The 17,794-nt window shown below is 49.0% G+C and overlaps 1 protein-coding gene across 20 annotated transcripts in view; it reads right to left on the bottom strand.

Annotated features, from left to right (window-relative positions):
* Nucleotides 1–17,408, bottom strand: part of NIN (ninein) — a 109,007-nt gene extending 91,599 nt beyond the window's left edge. For 5 of the 20 annotated variants that reach the window (XM_043548322.1, XM_043548323.1, XM_043548325.1 and 2 more), the window contains exons 1-2: nucleotides 11,382–11,481; nucleotides 3,385–3,591 (exon numbers count right to left, since the gene is read on the bottom strand). In XM_043548322.1, coding sequence (XP_043404257.1) covers nucleotides 3,385–3,591; nucleotides 11,382–11,399 — 225 coding nt within the window. In that variant the 5' untranslated portion in view covers nucleotides 11,400–11,481. Of the gene's footprint in view, nucleotides 1–3,384; nucleotides 3,592–11,381; nucleotides 11,482–15,410; nucleotides 15,560–17,289 lie in introns of those variants that run through there. The other 15 variants (XM_037901343.2, XM_037901348.2, XM_043548334.1 and 12 more) reach the window with 8 other exon arrangements.
* Nucleotides 17,409–17,794: the final 386 nt, after the last annotated feature.

Below are 17,794 nucleotides of genomic sequence, written 5' to 3'. Positions count from 1 at the left end.
CGGCTTCCTGTTTTGGGAGACACAAAGCAGATTTTCGGTGTGGCTGAACCAGAAGCACATCTGATGCAAGACTCACACGAACACTAAGATTCCCCACTGAGCACTACTGTGCATTTGTGATGCAAGAACCACAGTTAACTGTTAAAGTCCAGAAAATGGATGGAAATCTACAAGCACCCTGGCTACTGTATTTCAAAAGGCCCGATGAAATGCACCCCACAAAGGAATTTGAAGGGTTGCTTTGAGCACTGCCTTAGTACACAATGGAGAGAAGAAAGGATAGTGAGAGTTGAATTAGTCCTACTGCAAGAGAAACTATTGGATTTATATAACCAAGACATACCGTGAAGGTAGAGTGGATTGGTTAATCCTCAGAGACTTATGCACAGAAAGGGGTATGTTAGCTTAATTCAAACGGGCATGACTCCAGATAACCACCAAGTACATCAGAAGCAGTATTTGTTGTATGCATTGCTATATACCTTTCATCACCGGGGCGCTGGGCAAATACCATACTACATGCCGCGACTTTGTGTATTTATTATTCATAGGCAAACATCAAATACAAAAGCTTGCACATGGCTTGTCGAGTTGCAACTGCTTAGACATGTCAGTTCGTTTCTCCCCCACCCCACAAGTGTCCTTTAAAACAAGGTTTCTTTTTAAATACACAAAACAAAAGCCACTCGTAGTGTGGAGAGTAACCATCTGTAGGAACTAGATTGGTGCTGATGTAATAGACCTCCATTAGGGAGCAGCATGTTTCCTGCCATTCTCCTGACAACCTCCCTAGGAAACCCAAAGGATCTGATAACCATTAAATCAGGCTCATACTCAGGCATGGACCATTGATGCTACTAGCTAGTGGTCTAAGCGGGGAGGCATGAGGAGGGGTTAAGACAGATTATTAGAACAGTCACTAAGACACGAGACTAGAATGGAAGTTTCCAAAGCCAAAAAAAACCCCCAAAAACCTGTTCTTGGGCTTTATCATCCCCTCAGGAAAGCTTTAGGAGATTAAACAAGTTGTTATAACTACGCAAGAACGATTCAGGCCTCATGACATTCTTTAATAGCAGCCTCTTCTTTTCCTTGGGCTGAGCCTTTCCGACATTTCATTTGTACCTTCTCCCTGTTACTCTCCAAGTGGGCAATGCAATCTGACAAGGGACTTCGTTCAAGCTTTAGAGCTAGCATAGATGGCCAAATTCCCTGGCAAAATTCAAGCAACCAGGCTTTCGAGGCACCCCTTATTCCCTCCCCTGCCCCCCTGTCTGCTCTAACGTTCCGGCAGCGAAGCCGGATGATAGCGTCTGAATAGAAAAAGTTCGAGCCGGTGTGGAAAGTAAGTAACTAGTATTCAAGCCAATGCCATGCTGCTATTTGGAAAGGTTAGAAGTCTCCTCTTGTATCCATTAATGCTTCCCTGCCAGCAAGTTCCATCATCAGCAAGAGCATCTCAACTTTTTGACAAAGTTATTTGGTCTTAGAGAAATTCCGTTTGGTGAGAAATTCTCAGGTCAAATTATTGCGCTTGCCCTAGTCTGAAGCAGAGGAAACTTGGCCCTCGCTTGCCCAGTTTTCCTGATTTTAATGAGTAGTTATTGTATTTAACAGGAGTTTTATGAAACAAAAGCTTTCAGTGCCAAAGCTCTTCATTTTCAGGGGCAGGCGTCTTGTGCAATAGGATACAGCCCAGCAAGATGTGGCATTTGTTTCCAGACTGAAGGTCCCATGGTGCACCTGTTTCACACTGAGCACGGCTGCTACTCTGAAAACTGAGCAACATGCTGATCTTGAAGTCTATAAAGCAACCATCACACCGTAATGCTGCTTTAAAAACGGAGGAGCATTCACTTGCACCGCGGCTATCCAGACAAGCGGATACCAAATCTGGTACACAGTATCACGGTTCACAGATTCTGCGAGCTATCAAGAGGGAAGCTTGGCTGTGGCGAACAATGCACAGACCACAGCTGCTCCTCAACATGGTCCACCCGCTCAGGAGTCACAGCCGTGTATTCTGGTTACATCTGAGGAAATCCCATGCTCTCTGTAGAGTGGGAGGATACACTGGACTGTAAATGTAAAAGATCAAAGTCATGTCTGAAACTAGCCTCAGTTTTAAGAATTCTAAAATAATTGAGGCCATTAGACAAAGACTGAACACCCCCTCCCCGCAAACTGAAACAAAGCCAGATCACTCGCATGGAAAGTTCACAGACACCTGTAGAACCAAAGATGGCTCGTTTCAAAGCCTGATGCCAGGAGTACATTTGGACAAGAGTGTCATAAGGGTCGGTCTAAAAGTTGCACTCATTTTACTAGACATGTTGATGTTGCCTTGTGGACACACTTAGATGAGTTTAAATCTGGTTTATATCGGTTATTTAACAGGCACAAGCTAAATTGATGCACCATCTTACATCGGATGAAAACAGGTTTAAAAGAGTGTAAGAGTGCACCAAACAAAGCTGCACCAGTTTAAATAAATCAGGGCAACATCCCACCTCAAGTTAAAGGCAGCTTGTGTGTAAACAAACCCCATTAGCTGAATGCAATAGTTGAAGCAGAAGTCACTCCGCTCTGCATTGGGAAGGAAGTGACTCTGGCCCAAAGACTCAGTGTCACTGACTTCCTTAAAGTCTTGAGAAATGCATCCATTAGCAATGGTTTTCTTCCTCATTGTCACTAATTCCTCTTTCAGCAGCTGCTCTGTGCACTTGTTTCAGTTCAAGTGAAAGCCATGGGGAAAAGAAAGCTATTTTGTTACAGTAAAGATTACGCCAGAATTGACTCACGTTTGGCTCCTGCTTACAAGCAGCTGAGAGGAGAGGCGGTCACTGAATAAGCATCATTACCTTTTACAGCAGAGGAGAGAAGCAGCCTCCTACCTTCACCTACCAACATCAGCACAGTTACATCGGCACAAACCCCACATGGGCACACGCTGCATCGGTGCAGCTCCGTGGGGTAACACACCAGCGCAAGCCCTGCTGTGCCCTGGTGCACCAGATCGACTTGAGGGTTTGGTGCCAGTCTAACTCTCTACCCCATTGTGGGCTTCCTTAGCCTAGAAACGGCCTAGGTTAGGCCATTAGCCTATAACAGGGAGCACTGACAGAAGCCCCGCAAAATACAGTTTGCAGAAAAAAGCAGCTTTATTGACTAGAAGCCATTCATTTGCAGTAATAACCAGGATTCTGAATTAAATAACCAAAAGTTCCCGTGTGCTCTCACGGAGAGGCAACAATCAGGGCACGCTACACTTTTTCCCATTATCCCCCTTTGTTAGGCAGTTACATGAGGCAGGACGTGCTTGTCGGCTTTCGCAGGGGCCCAGGGCCTCTGCCAGCTACGCTCTCCGTAGTCAGTCAGCCTTACCCTGCCGAGAAGGTTGCCTTGCAGAAGCGTCTGCTGCAGCGCTCCAGGGGCCACTTCCTCCAGATGTAACACGTGACACAGATCGGTCAGCTCCTCCTGCCCCAGGGATCCAGTGCCTGTGGTGTCAAAGCTGTCAAAGAGCTCCTTGAGACGGGCTTCATACTGGTCCTGCTCGGCTTCATCCATCCCATCACCCACCACGCTCACCTGCCAGGAGGAAGAGACATTGGACGGTTACACTGATGAAGGGCTTTATCGGACGTGCTTTAGCACGCTGAGCGATGCAGGCAATTGCACAGGAAACCATTTCACCAGCTGTGCCGGGTGAGAAGTGTAGCAACCCAAGCACTGACGTGAAACCGGGCTAAAATGTCAGAGAGGAGAAACAAATCAGCTGCCCCTACTGGGCGAAAGAACATGCTACTTCGATGGCTCTGCGCCTCTGCGCTGAGGATTCTTCAGAAGCTCTAATACATCTTGGCTTTACTGCATTGCACAGCCCAGCAACAGAGAAGAGCTTTCTCTCACCCATGCATGTTACCCGCAGCAACACTCAATCTGCATCAATAGAGGCGGATGCTGAAAGAAAAATACAATGGCCTTTCGACAATCCAAAGTCAGCTGTTAGCACCCACTCTTCCTATTGTTTTGAACTGGGTGAAGACAGAGAGAGCTCCCTGATGCTAACAAATATTTAGGAAAAACTAGTCAGGTCCTGAGATTTCTTGCTTGGATGATTTCTTCTGGGATTCTGAATCCATCAAGGTGGTGCCGAGTTTTAGTTCTCTCTCAGAGATGCTTTTTTCCCCATTTCAATTAAGAAAAAAATGAGGGCTGTCGATTAATCGCAGTTAACTCACGCGATTAACTCGAAAAAATTAATCGCAATTAAAAAACTTAATTGCAATTCATCGCAGTTTTAATCACACTGCGAAACAAGAGACTACCAATTGAAATGTATTAAATATTTTGGATGTTTTTCTACATTTTCATATAGATCTTGTATTCTGTGTTGTAATTGAAATCAAAGTGTATATTTTGATTACAAATATTTGCACTGTAAAAATGATAAACAGAAGACATAGTATTTTTCAATTCACCTCATACAAGTACTGTTGTGCAATCTCTTTATCGTGAATGTGCAACTTACAAATGCAGATTTTTTTTGTTCCATAACTGCACTCAATAACAAAACAATGGAAAACTTCAGAGCCTACAAGTCCACTCAGTCCTACTTCTTGTTCAGCCAACTGCTAAGACAAACAAGTCTGGTTACATTTACAGGAGATAATGCTGCCCTCTTCTTATTTACAATGCCACCAGAAAGTGAGAACAGGCATTTGCATGACCCTTTTGTAGTCAGCGTTGCAAAGTACAATTGCACTACAGTACTTGTATTAGGTGAATTGAAAAATACTATTTCTTTTGTCTTCTCACAGTGCAAACGCTTGTAATCAAAAATAAATATAAGTGAGCACTGTACGCTTTGTATTCTGTGTTGTCATTGAAATCCATATATTTGAAAATGTAGAAAACATCCAAAAATTTAAATAAATGGTATTCTATTATTGTTTAACAGTGCGATTCATCGCGATTAATTTTTTTAATCACTTGACAGCCCTAAAAAAAAAAAATCCTACTTGGCCACTATTAAGAGTCTCAGGAAGCTCTGAAGCCCAGTGATTGAAAGGATAGCAGAAGGCAATTCTCATGCAAGCCTTTTTCAAGTTTTCAGGTCCATTAGGACCAATTACATTAGGGAGGTGGAATCTATTTCCATCTTAACTCACCTGACCACTGCTCCCTCTGAGCTGTGCATGCGCACACAGATCCTAAACCCCATGCACACGGTGAAACACCGCGCACACAAAATTTGCACAGAAGCACAAAAATTTGCAAAAAAGTTTTTTGCGCACCCGGCCTGTCAAAAATTAGAGGGAACATTGCACCTGACCTGCGAATTTTAGCAGCTTGAAGGACTTCATCCTGCTCCAGTACCAGAGCCATGTAATTTACCGTGAACGTTATCTTCCATATGAACATGAATGGCAAGGAGTGTCATTTGGTGTAGCACAGAAGGCCTGGTTAGCAATACTCATTAGCTCTGCTTTATTCAGCAGAGACCCAGTATATAATTATTTCTGGACTACACAGAGGGGACCCCTCTCCCCACACAAAAGACGGAATGAGTCGGGCTGATGCAAAGAGCTTCCCTGTCTACAGAATCGTACTAGCTGCTTTGCAGCACTTCATCAAAACGCAGCTTGTTAGCATCACGGGAGCCAGCAGATGAGGTGGTGTAAGAAAAGAGCGTTCCCAGGAGCTATATTTATTCCCTAGGTGGTTTAGGTAATGTTTTGTCTGCAATAGTAAGAAGAAAAACAACACACACGGAAACAGAGCTGATTGTAGGTCAACGGTGTGGAGCAAATCTAAGGGTCAGATTTCTAGAGCCCCTCGTCTGAAATGTCTCGTGTTACATCTTTGCTGTCTTTCACCTTTTACCTTTGCCTCTGTTATTAGGCTGTAGGTAGGGCCACACCATGCCCTCCTCCAATGCTACACAACGTAATGTTTAGCCAAGAACACACATTTCTACGCTGACCATGCTAGCTTGCTTCATCTTTTCCATCCTACATGTTGCCCATCTCTTGGGTTGTTTACCAGTGGGAAAAACATCAAACCACTTTCACCAACGGAAAGACTGAGTGTATCTGTGTCCTCCCTTTTCTAGGAAGAAAAAAGACTGACTTCTACCCCACACATCCCACTCCACACACACAGAGTCTGGTTTGCCCCCTTTTCTTTACAAGTAGCTCAAGTGCTGATGCCCACAGCAACTGAGGAGATCGGCATGACAGTAGCACGCAAGTCCACTTGAGGTTTTTCTCTACCGTTCAACATAGTGGCTCCTTATCCTGTACAAATCCTCCGGCTCTGGGGAGCGGAGTATATCGAGGCCTATCTCAGGACAGCGACTTGGCCAGGTCGGGGGCATGGATCAGCGTTCATGTCACACTCCCCATCAATGCCAGGCCTGGGGAAGCCAATGATCCGACCAGCGGACCAAATCTGGTGATGAATCCTGACCACGTGCCACCGGAGGTACACTGCGCATACGCGAAGACGACTTGGCCAGGTCGAGCATGGCTCCAGGACTCGGTCAGCACTCCTGAAAGGAGCTCCACAAAGCAAAGCCTCATACGCGGCTACGTCCTGACACCAGCACATATGGGTCAAGTTCTTATCAGTGCAAAGAGCACTCTGATTTTTATAACCATGGCAGGGCTCTTACTGACTTGTAGCTCATTAATGCTGAGCACTGAAAAGCTGCAAGCCACGACATGTGCAAGGTGAGCCATTAAGTGAAAGAACAGCAGAGCTAAACAAAACTCCTCTCTGAAAATAACCTAGCCACAGAAGGCTACAACATTGCAGAATGTGCCAGCCTGCACCCCCAGAAACATGACTGGATTACACACACCCGCATGAGCAATTTTGCCCCCCAACTGCCTCCCACCTTCCTTAAAATCAGGGATTAAGTTCGTCCAGCCTGGGGTTATGCAAATGAATAATCAAAGGACCCAATCCCAGCTATACATGGGATAGAAGCAGAATTTCCTGCCAGAAATGAAAAAATAAAAAACACTGCCAAGAACTTAGCACACACACGTCATTTTATTAAACCAGTTTTTGGTGTTTCCAGCCTTGCTAATGACACTGAGCAATGGGATCGGACACGGCTACAAAGCAGCTTCTGTATACGCGCTTCCCACTGTACATTTGTTCCCCTTCCTAAAACTCTGGAACAAGCCATTATTCATGACAGCTGATGAGCTCGCAAGGTCTTACATGGCATTAGCTGGTCAAGCACCCTTTCTGCATACTTGTGCATGACCGTTTATTTGCATTTTTGTCACACGCATGTAACAGAGCATGGGAACATATGCCGACAGACATCATGGCCATTAGAAGGATGCAACCCAGGACCTTCTGCACAGGTCTTGGGCGCTAGGAGAATTGCTTTGCTGGAGGGCAGCCTGGAGGGACAGGCACAAGCAGACATTTGGAGCCAGAAGAGGCACTTCGCAAACATGCAGCCTGATATCGCAGCCCACGGCCGCTCACCTTTGGGAGGTTTTGTATCAGTTTTTGTTTTGCACACTCAGGTTGGGACTCTCAACGGCACCCACATCGCAATGGGAGAACCCCTGACCAAAGTGCTAATCGCGATGAGCGTGGGTCTCTCCTCCCCTTCTCATCGTGGGTCTCCTGCAGCCAGGGACCATGAAATAGTTGTGTCAAAGAGTACTTTTGCTTTTATTAGTGACACCTGCAGGGATTCAGGACCGCTAAGTTACTCTGACCACTACTGACATGGCTGCCTAAAAAAGCAAGCTAGAAGAAACCCAAGGCTCTTCAAGAGCACGGCAAGCTGCAAAATCAGACCTTAGAAGCATTCAGCAGCAGAGGGCTAATCAGTGATAAAGCTGCCTCAAGTCGATGATCTTTGATAATTAGCTTTCAGAAATCCCCAGGGGAGAAGACAGGCCAGCCGACAGGCCATGCTCTCAACACTTGGACTGGCTTCTGAATTGCCTTGGTCCTTGTGTAATCACTTACACCCACTGTGCACTAGCATAAAGGACTACACACGGAGTAGAACAAGGAAGAATCAGGCCCCTTTTGTTCTCTGCTACAGACACTGTGGCTCCTATATGCCCTGCCCTTCGCATCATCTTCGCAGCTCACTTTGGTATTCGGACAAGAGGCTGGTGAAGCGAGCACCAGAAACTGCAAGAGAGAGTCAGAGCAAACATGACAGCACAAGGCGTTCCCCAGAGCACTATGCTGGGGCTCTGGGGGGGAAAAAGAAGGGTGTCTGCGCCCGCACCATAGAGACTGAAGTCCCGACAGCAGAACTTGTCTGGGTAGCAGACACGGTCTGGCAAAACCTGGCTCAGGTACACTGAATTGGGTGGGTGAGACGGTCTCTTCTTGGCTCTCAGGCTGTTTAAAGGCAACAGCAGCCCGCTCCTCCCACCCATGCGTGGCTACAGCAGGGGTTCTCAACCTTTGCCATCAAGCACCCCAGGTCACCTGTTCTTCCTTTTGTGAATCCATATCCCAGAATCCTTCACACGGTTTCAGCAACAACAACAAACCACCAATCCAAACCAAAACAAAAAAACCCAAATGCTGCAACCAACACCTGTTTGGTGGTGTGACAAAAAGCACTTGAGGGAGTAGATATTTACATCTAGTTCAGAGCTTGGGGAAAAATTTACATCAACCTACTAGCCTGTAGCCACAAAACCATGTTCCCTGCAATTTAAAGGGAAATGCCAGGGGAGGGGGAAGAGAGGCAGAAGAGAGAGATTTTTGTGACTGCTACGTTCCCCAGCGATATATGCTCATCTCTTTAGTATCTGGACCATTCAGTAAACCCAAACCGTTGTACCAGAACAGAATCAGAAGGTTTTCTTTGCAATCAGAACAGCTAGAAAGCTTGTAGAATGAAATCCTAGCTTCTCCAGAAGATCGTGATCCCTTAGAACAGATTTTCACAACTCTCTTTGGGGTCAAGGCCCCAAAGAAGCAAACCCCCTGGACAAAGAGATTGTGACTTTTACCTCCAGAGGCAGACCTATGCCACTGTCAGCTCCAGACTTACTTACTAGAGTGTACTCAGCACGGACCTACACCTGCAGACAGCTCTGAAGCTGCAGAATGCAGTCCTTAGCCAGCACTTCCCACAAGGAACATGTGACATCTGAACTCCAGTCTGCATTGCCTTATAGGGCTGTTCTACACAAGAAAACTAGATTGACCCAGCTACGTGGCTCAGGGGTGTGAAAAATCCACCCCTCTGAGTGACCCAGTTAAGCCAACCTAAGTCCCTTTTGTAGACAGTGCTAACGTCTCGGGGAGGTGGATTACCTATGACTCTCCTGCCAGCGTAGATAGCGTCTACATGAAGCGCTACAGTGTACTGCTGTAGCATTTCAAGCATAGACAAGTTTGGTGCAATACAAGGCCATGCATTTCAACTACAAGACTCTAAATGGTTTGGGTTCTTCCCATCTTAGGCCAGGCCTACACTGTGTCTGAACCCTCGTGTTAGCTGACACGATGCTGACCTCTGTTCAGAAGTCAGCACAGCCTGGGATGAATCATGTTCAGATGTTTGGCAGCTAACACCACTGTTGACATCTGTTACCCCTGGGGGAATACTGCGCAATGCAGAATTTGTGCAGAATTAATGTTCTGCGCAGAATTTCCTTTTTCCCCTCGCAGTAATGGGCTGCAGAGCTGCTGGCTGCCATCAGGGGCAGCTGGACCCATCAGAGCTCAGCTCTCAAATAGAAGGTATTGCCAGGGGCATGGCGGGGGAGAAGAGAGGTGGAGCTGGAGAGTTCCTAGCAGCTGAAGTTGCTGGCATGCCCTGAAGGAAGGGGGTGACATGCAGGAAACTCTGTACAAACCCAGGACTCAGCATCAGGCTGTTTCTCCCTCTAGATGCCTGGGATTAGGGGAGGGGCCGAGGTGTCTGTGCTGGGGGGGGCCCCTGCAGGTGGGCTCTAGAAGATAGGGGGTGCGGGTGTCTAGGCTGGAAGGATGCCCCATAGCTGGGCTCTGGGGGGTGAGGGGGTTCAGGTGTCTGGGCTGGAGGCGCCCCGCAGCTGGGTTCTGGGGGGGATAAGGGTGCGGGTGTCTGGGCTGGGGGGTGCCCCGCAGCTGGGCTCTGGAGGTAGGATGTATGGGTGTCTAGGCCGGGAGGGGCCCTGCAGCTGGGCTCTGAGGGGAAGGGGGCAGAGAAACAGGAACTGGGTTGTCATAGGGGTTTCTTTAACGGTCTACTCCTGGGGGAATTTTTGTTGTTGTCTGCATTACCAAAAATAATTGAAACTGGCCTGACTATATAGAGTTATTTTGACAACTAAAATAGGCAGAATTTTAAAATATTGTGCACAGAATTTTTAATTTTTTGGCACAGAATTCCCCCAGGAATAAACTGTGCTCAGACAATAAAACTTCATTGCTTTAACCAGCCCTTAAAGACAGCTTTGCCCATGTGTTGCACCATGGCAACTGCAGTCAGATGCAGCATTGAAAGGCCCCAAATTTAAAAAAAGGAGGGGGCTAGTGGCAAAAGAATTTCCATAAATGGGCTGTTATTATTTGTACTGTGGTCCGACCTAGGGGTCCCAGTCAGGAACCTATTGTGCTAGGCGCTGCACATGCATCTATCAGAAGGATGGTCCCTCCACCAAAAAGTTTATAATGCAAGTATACGATGAGATAACAGGTGGGTATGGACAGACGTGGGGGGGGGGGCGGGAGCCAAAGGAACAGCGAGACCAATATGATTATTGCAATACTTAGCAGTCACAGCACACCAGCTGCCCACCTATTGTCCAGTGTTGTGTATGCATTGTGGATTTTTACAGGGAGCTCCACTTACGCATAAGGGACGGGACAAAGTGCAAAGGTGTCGGGGAAGAAGTCAGACCGACGGGCAATGCAGGCTGGCATTGTTGGCACAGCAAACCCTAAATCGTTGCCTCTGTTGGCCAGTGAGGCGAGAGTTGAGTGATCTTTCAGACACACCACAAGGCCTATTTCGGGACCATGGTAGGGGAAAGATCTGGGAATATTTCAAGTTCAAAACTCAGAAATCTTAGCAGTCTCTCTCCAGCTTCAGAAAGAACGTGTTCCGTTCCCCCCCTCGCCAGGAAAGCACGGCAGAGGAATTGCAGGTTTTCCTGCAATACCTCAGCAGCTTTAAATAGATATAGAAGTGGAAGGTAGTTCACCTTTCTGCAGACCATCTAATAACCATCTTCAGCTGCCGCCAACCAGAGAATCTGGGGCAGCCATCCCCACACACCCTCCAGTTTATAATCCAGGCTCCAGAACACAGGACACTCTGTAAAGTGAGTCAAGATGCCTGCTCATCTCTCTGCCTTATTCAGCAGTGCTTAAAGAGCTCTTACCTCGTGAGCTGACAACATCAGCTGGCCCCGGAAAAGCCACGGAGCGTGCGAGCCACCACCAAGCAGCCAAGTTAACGAAGAAAGCAGTAGCAGAACCCTGTCCTGAAGTGAGCCTCGGACGGCCAGCAATTTCAAGGGCACAAATTGACTTTGGGTCACAGCTGAGGGTTACGTTCCTTTGGGGGCGGTGGGGGAGATGTGAGAGAAGGCAGATTGGCAGGGGAAAGAGGGCCTAGAAGGGGGGGGAACAAAACAAAAATACAAAGCCAGAGTTAAACTCAGGCCTTTTATCTCCCCTCCAGATGGCCCAGCAGCTGAGCTGGATGGAATGTCTGGCTTGTCTTCACCGCTCAATCGCTCCCCATACTAGTGCATAATAAAAGCTGCAGGGATCACTCCCTAGCTGCGAGATGCAGTCTCCAAGTTTTTGTGTATATATATATATATAAAAATATCGAGGGGGGTTATTTTGATAACATAGTTTTGCTCAGCCTCACATTCAACCCTTCATTGTAGCTGTTTTACAGCACTGAGGTCCTTGTATTTACTCTCCCAAAATTAAAAGTTTGAACAGATGGTTCAGTAAGGAAAACCAGAAGATTTATCTGTTTTAACGTAATGATGGCTCTTCGTTCATCAGAGCCTCAAGGTGGCTTCAGCCCTTCAAAGTATTCGCAAAGCACAAAAGCTAGAAGACGGTGAAACTTTTAGAAGGAACAAATCCACCAACAGAAATTGACAGTGTAGCAAATTTCCAGTTAGCATCAGGGAAGTTTTATGGGAGATTCTTATCCACAAATAAGCTTAGGAAAAAATGTTGGATATTATAATAAATATTTATAATGAAGGTATCTCCCTTCCCTACACATACGTTTTGTGAAGCATCACAGTAAGAATCACTTGTATGGAGGATGAAAGGAAAATATTTTAATTGTGGAGGAGACTAATTCAACCTCCCTGCTAAGTTCTAGACCTCTTAGATTAAATCTACCTTCTCAAGAGAACCAGATAACCTTCACAATATATGCTGCAGAGACCTGATACAACTAAATTTCAAGCTAAATTTAATAACACAGGCTCCAGAAAGGACAGCTACTTAGAATGGTAAGCTCTCGAATCAATACCAAACTTCAAGCTTTCGTATAAAACTAATGAAGGGGTAGATTTACCTGATCAACCAGTAACATGATCAGGTAGGAATAATACAATTAGCACAGCACAAATGAATACTACACTTCTAAGTCTGTAAACAACAACAAGGTAATGTTGCTATAGGTAGAAAACCAATCAGTGCATTGGCCACTTTCCTTTAAAGGAATATCATTTACCATAATTTTTGTTTTCATGGCCACATTCAATCCTGTCCATTTAAGTTATGTTGCTCCAAAATTTCTCTAAGACCCTAATTTTTTTTATATTTATAAATAAGCTATCCTCCAAAGGATCACAAAAGTAATTCCTTTCAAGAAATAGCAATGATAGGGTACCTATGGTTTTGCCATTAGTCGTCACTGCTTTGCAGATTTGAATGATTGCCAGTTAGACATTCTTATTAGAGTGCTGTATCCTAAACCACCATCAAAACAAGAACATTAATTTCAGAAAACAAGAAGCCATTTTTGCAGCACTCCTCCCACACTGAAAAGCAAGATCATAGTGTGACAGGTTAAACTGTAACTTAGTCTTCTGTTTCCACTGATTGGACAATAGGAATTACACATGCATATGGCTAGGAGGAGAAAAAAAAATGGCCATGTTTAAAAAAAGGGCCTTTTCACAAGGTAAAAAACCATCAGTTGACATGACTGATATTTGAGCTCACTGAAAGGTCTGTAATTGGGTTGTCTTATCTAAAGTCGTTATCTCTCCCAGTTAACGAACTCTCTCCCATCCATCGGAGCAGTGTCTACCCTGGCATGATTCACCCCCTACTTCCAAGATATCTAGTCTGCAAACCCAGGCTCTTTGTTCTTTATGCATTTCAGGGTAATTTCTAAAATAAATCCATGCCTCTCAGTCCTGCAGTACCTTATTTCATCTCATGAGAGCAACAGTTCCCTGACGGGTCAGACAATGTAAAAAGGCAAAGGGGGCAGAGAAGCCAAAGGGGGGGGAAACCCCAAAAGGCAATTTTGCAAATGGCACCTTAGTATCAATAAGTCACTTTACAACACATTGAACTCTCTTCAAGGTTCACTACCAAAGTCAGTTCTACATCTGGCATCTACACTTTCCCACTGAGTATACTAATAATTTTTGTAGCCCGATACTAGTCACTGTGAACCTCACCCTCACCTAGCACCATGTTTCCCCCATCTAATTATTCAACACAGCCTGTATTTCCAATAAAACTATTAAAGCCTTTTAAAGTTAGCAGAATTCCCTTTCTCTGCCAACTCCCTGACAGACGAGCAAAGGACAAATTGTGTACAAAGTGCTATAAATGTATGTTAATAGCTCAGAAAGAAGAGCACGGTTTTGAATATTCACAACACTTCTGTATTTGCATTGTAATAGCCTCAATAATAAGCCTTCACATCAATAAGAAAAAACAATGTGCCCATCTGTTTTGATTATAGAACTCCTGCAATTTGCACATTGCAAGAACTTTAGAAACCCTTTGTGTGCTAAAACCCAAGGTATATACACAGAGCTAATTATTTTCAAAGTAAACAAAGCAAGCGGCAGATATATCCCACAACATCCCATTTGTCTGGAAATAAGCAATTACGTAATTTGCAAGGAGTTCTCAACCCTGTACTTGCTCTGATAAGTCTTTTGTCTCTCCCTAGCCTATCAATGCTGACTCACTGCCATAACACTGAGCATCTACTGACTGGCAGGAATCAGGCTTTTTAGCACCATAACCTTTTTATTACCATTTTCCCCTCAGTTGGACAAATGAAAATCCAAGAAGATTCAAAGGATTAAAAACAAAGAAAAAAGAATTAAATTCACCCAGCAGGTAAAACCCCATGCGTTCCCTCTCTCACTTTACAGTTCTGCTAGGCTGATGCGCCAGGCTTACATGCCATTCCTGGGCCCCAATCCTGCAGCGGAATCTAGGCAATGGCAGGGGTGTGCCCCAACAGATCAAACTGCAGAAACAGGGACTAGGATGTGTCAGGATTTTCTCCTTGTTTGCAGCTGCCTCTCTATGCCCTGTCTTCTGCGAAACACCTTTCTAGATTGTCCAAAATCTTAAAGAGCTCATGTTTTACTACCAGACAGAAGATGCTGTCTGTAAACTTAGGTTTCAGAGTAGCTTTGCTTTCAGTAACAGATCAATCACTAGACAACCAGTATTATGAAAACCTAGAAGGCAGCGACCATCTGTTTCTTTAAGTGTAGAGTCAAGTAACTTAGGCCCCAAATTTATATTTTTTAACAAACAAACAAACATACATCTTTTCACGGAAATGGCCTCAGGGTTTTGAGTCTATCAATAAAAAACAGAGCTCATCTGGATTCCAACCAAACTCAAACCTGGGCAGCCAGAGCGGGCAATGGGCAAGCAACAACAATGAAACTGACTAGCCGGTTTCTATTGTCCAAGCCCAGTGAAATGCAAAGAGACACCAGCATTAATGGTGAAAAGCCAGCCAGTTCCTTCGGGATGGACAGCGTTATTAATAGCATTAAGAAGGAAGGTTTCGGATCTATTCCAGCCAAATATCCCAGAGAGGCTGTTTATTCTCCCCCTCTCCTCAAGTTAATCCCACGCAGGGACAAGAAGGGGTCTTGAACGGCAAAGAAAAGTGACTATGTGAATCTTGCGTGCACGGGCTTTGCTCTCTTCCAGTACAAACAAAGCATCACTGTCCATCCTTAGCAACCCGGGCAATGTCCTCAACCCACGCAGCCGCTGCAGCCAGCCAAACAGGGGCATGTCCCAGCTGTGCTCTCACCTACGCGAGCCTGAGCCAGGAGCAACCCGGTTGCAGTTAATGGAGTTACACTGGTGTAAAGCTGGCCAGCAACGAGGATCAGACCTCTGAGCCATGTCTCCCCCCCCACGCCCTCACTCACCTTCCTGTGAACGAAGCTCTCGCACAGCAGCCGCCTGCACCCCGAGTGCCACTGCAAAGCAAAGGGGGAGGCTTTTGTTAGCGCTTCAGGAGGGTACAATGCACCCCAAGCCCCTGCCGCTGTTCTGGGCCAGCGTCCTTCACAGGAGCCTGCAGGGGGACAGCACACACAGCATTAACATCTCTAAGGAGGCAGCTTTACAAAAGGGAGGGAGCGGCAAGCTGCTGCCAGCTGAATGCACCCCTCCCCACCGGCTCCCCTGCCCCTTCCCCTCCCTCTGCTCCCTTCTCCCCCCGCCCCCTTCCTCTGCTTCCCCCTCATCAATGCTCCCCTCCCCTCGCTCCCCCACCAGCTCCCCCTCCCTTCCTCCGCTCCCCCTCTCCTCAGTGCACACCTCTCCCACCTTCAATGCATCCCCCTGCCGCACCCTCCGCACAAGCTCTCCCTCGCTCTACCCAATCCACTCTCCTGCTGCTCCCATCCCTAGATTCACCCTGTGCACCCCACCCAGCCAGCTCCCTCCTCCTCAATGCACCCCAGTGCACTCCATCCCTCCCCGTGCACCCCATCCAGCCAGCTCCCTCCCCCTCAATGCACCCCAGTGCACTCCATCCCTCCCCGTGCACCCCACCCAGCCAGCTCCCTCCCCCTCAATGCACCCCAGGGCACTCCATCCCTCCCCGTGCACCCCACCCAGCCAGCTGCCTCCCCCTCAATGCACCCCAGGGCACTCCATCCCTCCCCGTGCACCCCACCCAGCCAGCTGCCTCCCCCTCAATGCACCCCAGGGCACTCCATCCCTCCCCGTGCACCCCACCCAGCCAGTTCCCTCCCCCTCAATGCACCCCAGTGCACTCCATCCCTCCCCGTGCACCCCATCCAGCCAGCTCCCTCCTCCTCAATGCACCCCAGTGCACTCCATCCCTTCCCGTGCACCCCACCCAGCCAGCTCCCTCCCCCTCAATGCACCCTAGGGCACTCCATCCCTCCCCGTGCACCCCATCCAGCCAGCTCCCTCCCCCTCAATGCACCCCAGGGCACTCCATCCCTCCCCGTGCACCCCACCCAGCCAGCTCCCTCCCCCTCAATGCACCCCAGGGCACTCCATCCCTCCCCGTGCACCCCACCCAGCCAGCTGCCTCCCCCTCAATGCACCCCAGGGCACTCCATCCCTCCCCGTGCACCCCACCCAGCCAGCTGCCTCCCCCTCAATGCACCCCAGGGCACTCCATCCCTCCCCGTGCACCCCACCCAGCCAGTTCCCTCCCCCTCAATGCACCCCAGTGCACTCCATCCCTCCCCGTGCACCCCATCCAGCCAGCTCCCTCCTCCTCAATGCACCCCAGTGCACTCCATCCCTTCCCGTGCACCCCACCCAGCCAGCTCCCTCCCCTCAATGCACCCTAGGGCACTCCATCCCTCCCCGTGCACCCCATCCAGCCAGCTCCCTCCCCCTCAATGCACCCCAGGGCACTCCATCCCTTCCCGTGCATCACACCCAGCCAGCTCCCTCCCCCTCAGTGCACCCCAGGGCACCCCTCCCCCGTGCACCCCACCCAGCCAGCTCCCTCCCCCTCAGTGCACCCAGAGCACCCCTCCCCCGTGCACCCCACCCAGCCAGCTCCCTCCCCCTCAGTGCACCCCAGGACACCCCTCCCCCGTGCACCCCATCCAGCCAGCTCCCTCCCCCTCAGTGCACCCCAGGACACCCCTCCCCCGTGCACCCCACCCAGCCAGTTCCCTCCCCCTCACTGCACCCCAGGACACCCCTCCCCCGTGCACCCCACCCAGCCAGCTCCCGCCATGCACCCACCGAGCCCGCTCCCCCGAGGCCTCCTCCCTCCCCAGCCTGCCCCCGCCGCAGCCCCGCGCCCCGTACCCGCTTCAGAGCCCCGCGCGCCCGGCCGCCGCCCCCGCTCCCATGCCCGGCCGGGCGGCTCGCTCCGGCTCCCCGCGCGGTGCCGGGGCCGTGGCCCGAGCGCTGCAATGGGGAGGCAGCCGGCGCCAGGCCGAGCGGGGCGGGGACGGGCCGGGCACCGCCCGCCGGGGCGGAGCCGCCGGAGCCGGAGCCGCAGCCGGAGTCCCCGCCCCGCGGGGCAGGCGCAGCCCGGGCCGGGGCAGGGCGGGCGAGGAGCCGGCGGGAACCTGGGGCGGCTTCGCCCCCTCCCCGCGTCTGACCCCGAGCAGCGGCCCGGCTCCGCCAGAAATGCCCCCGCTTGCCCTGGGGCCCCCCCAGAAACCCACCCGGGTGCTGAGAGCCGGGCCAAGCCCTGCCTGCCCCCTATTTTATCCCTGCCGGTCGCTCTCCGTCTGCCCAGCGCTAGCCCGGGAGCCTGGGTGTGTGGGGCACTGCCCCCGCGCAGGACGAGCCAGCCGGCCCTGCC

This window comes from Chelonia mydas, chromosome 6, assembly GCF_015237465.2.
Source record: "Chelonia mydas isolate rCheMyd1 chromosome 6, rCheMyd1.pri.v2, whole genome shotgun sequence".
In the NCBI taxonomy this organism is placed as follows: Eukaryota; Metazoa; Chordata; order Testudines; family Cheloniidae; genus Chelonia; species Chelonia mydas.
The sequence above is the reverse complement of the archived record's forward strand: the minus strand, read 5'-3'. Positions and strand labels throughout refer to the sequence as shown.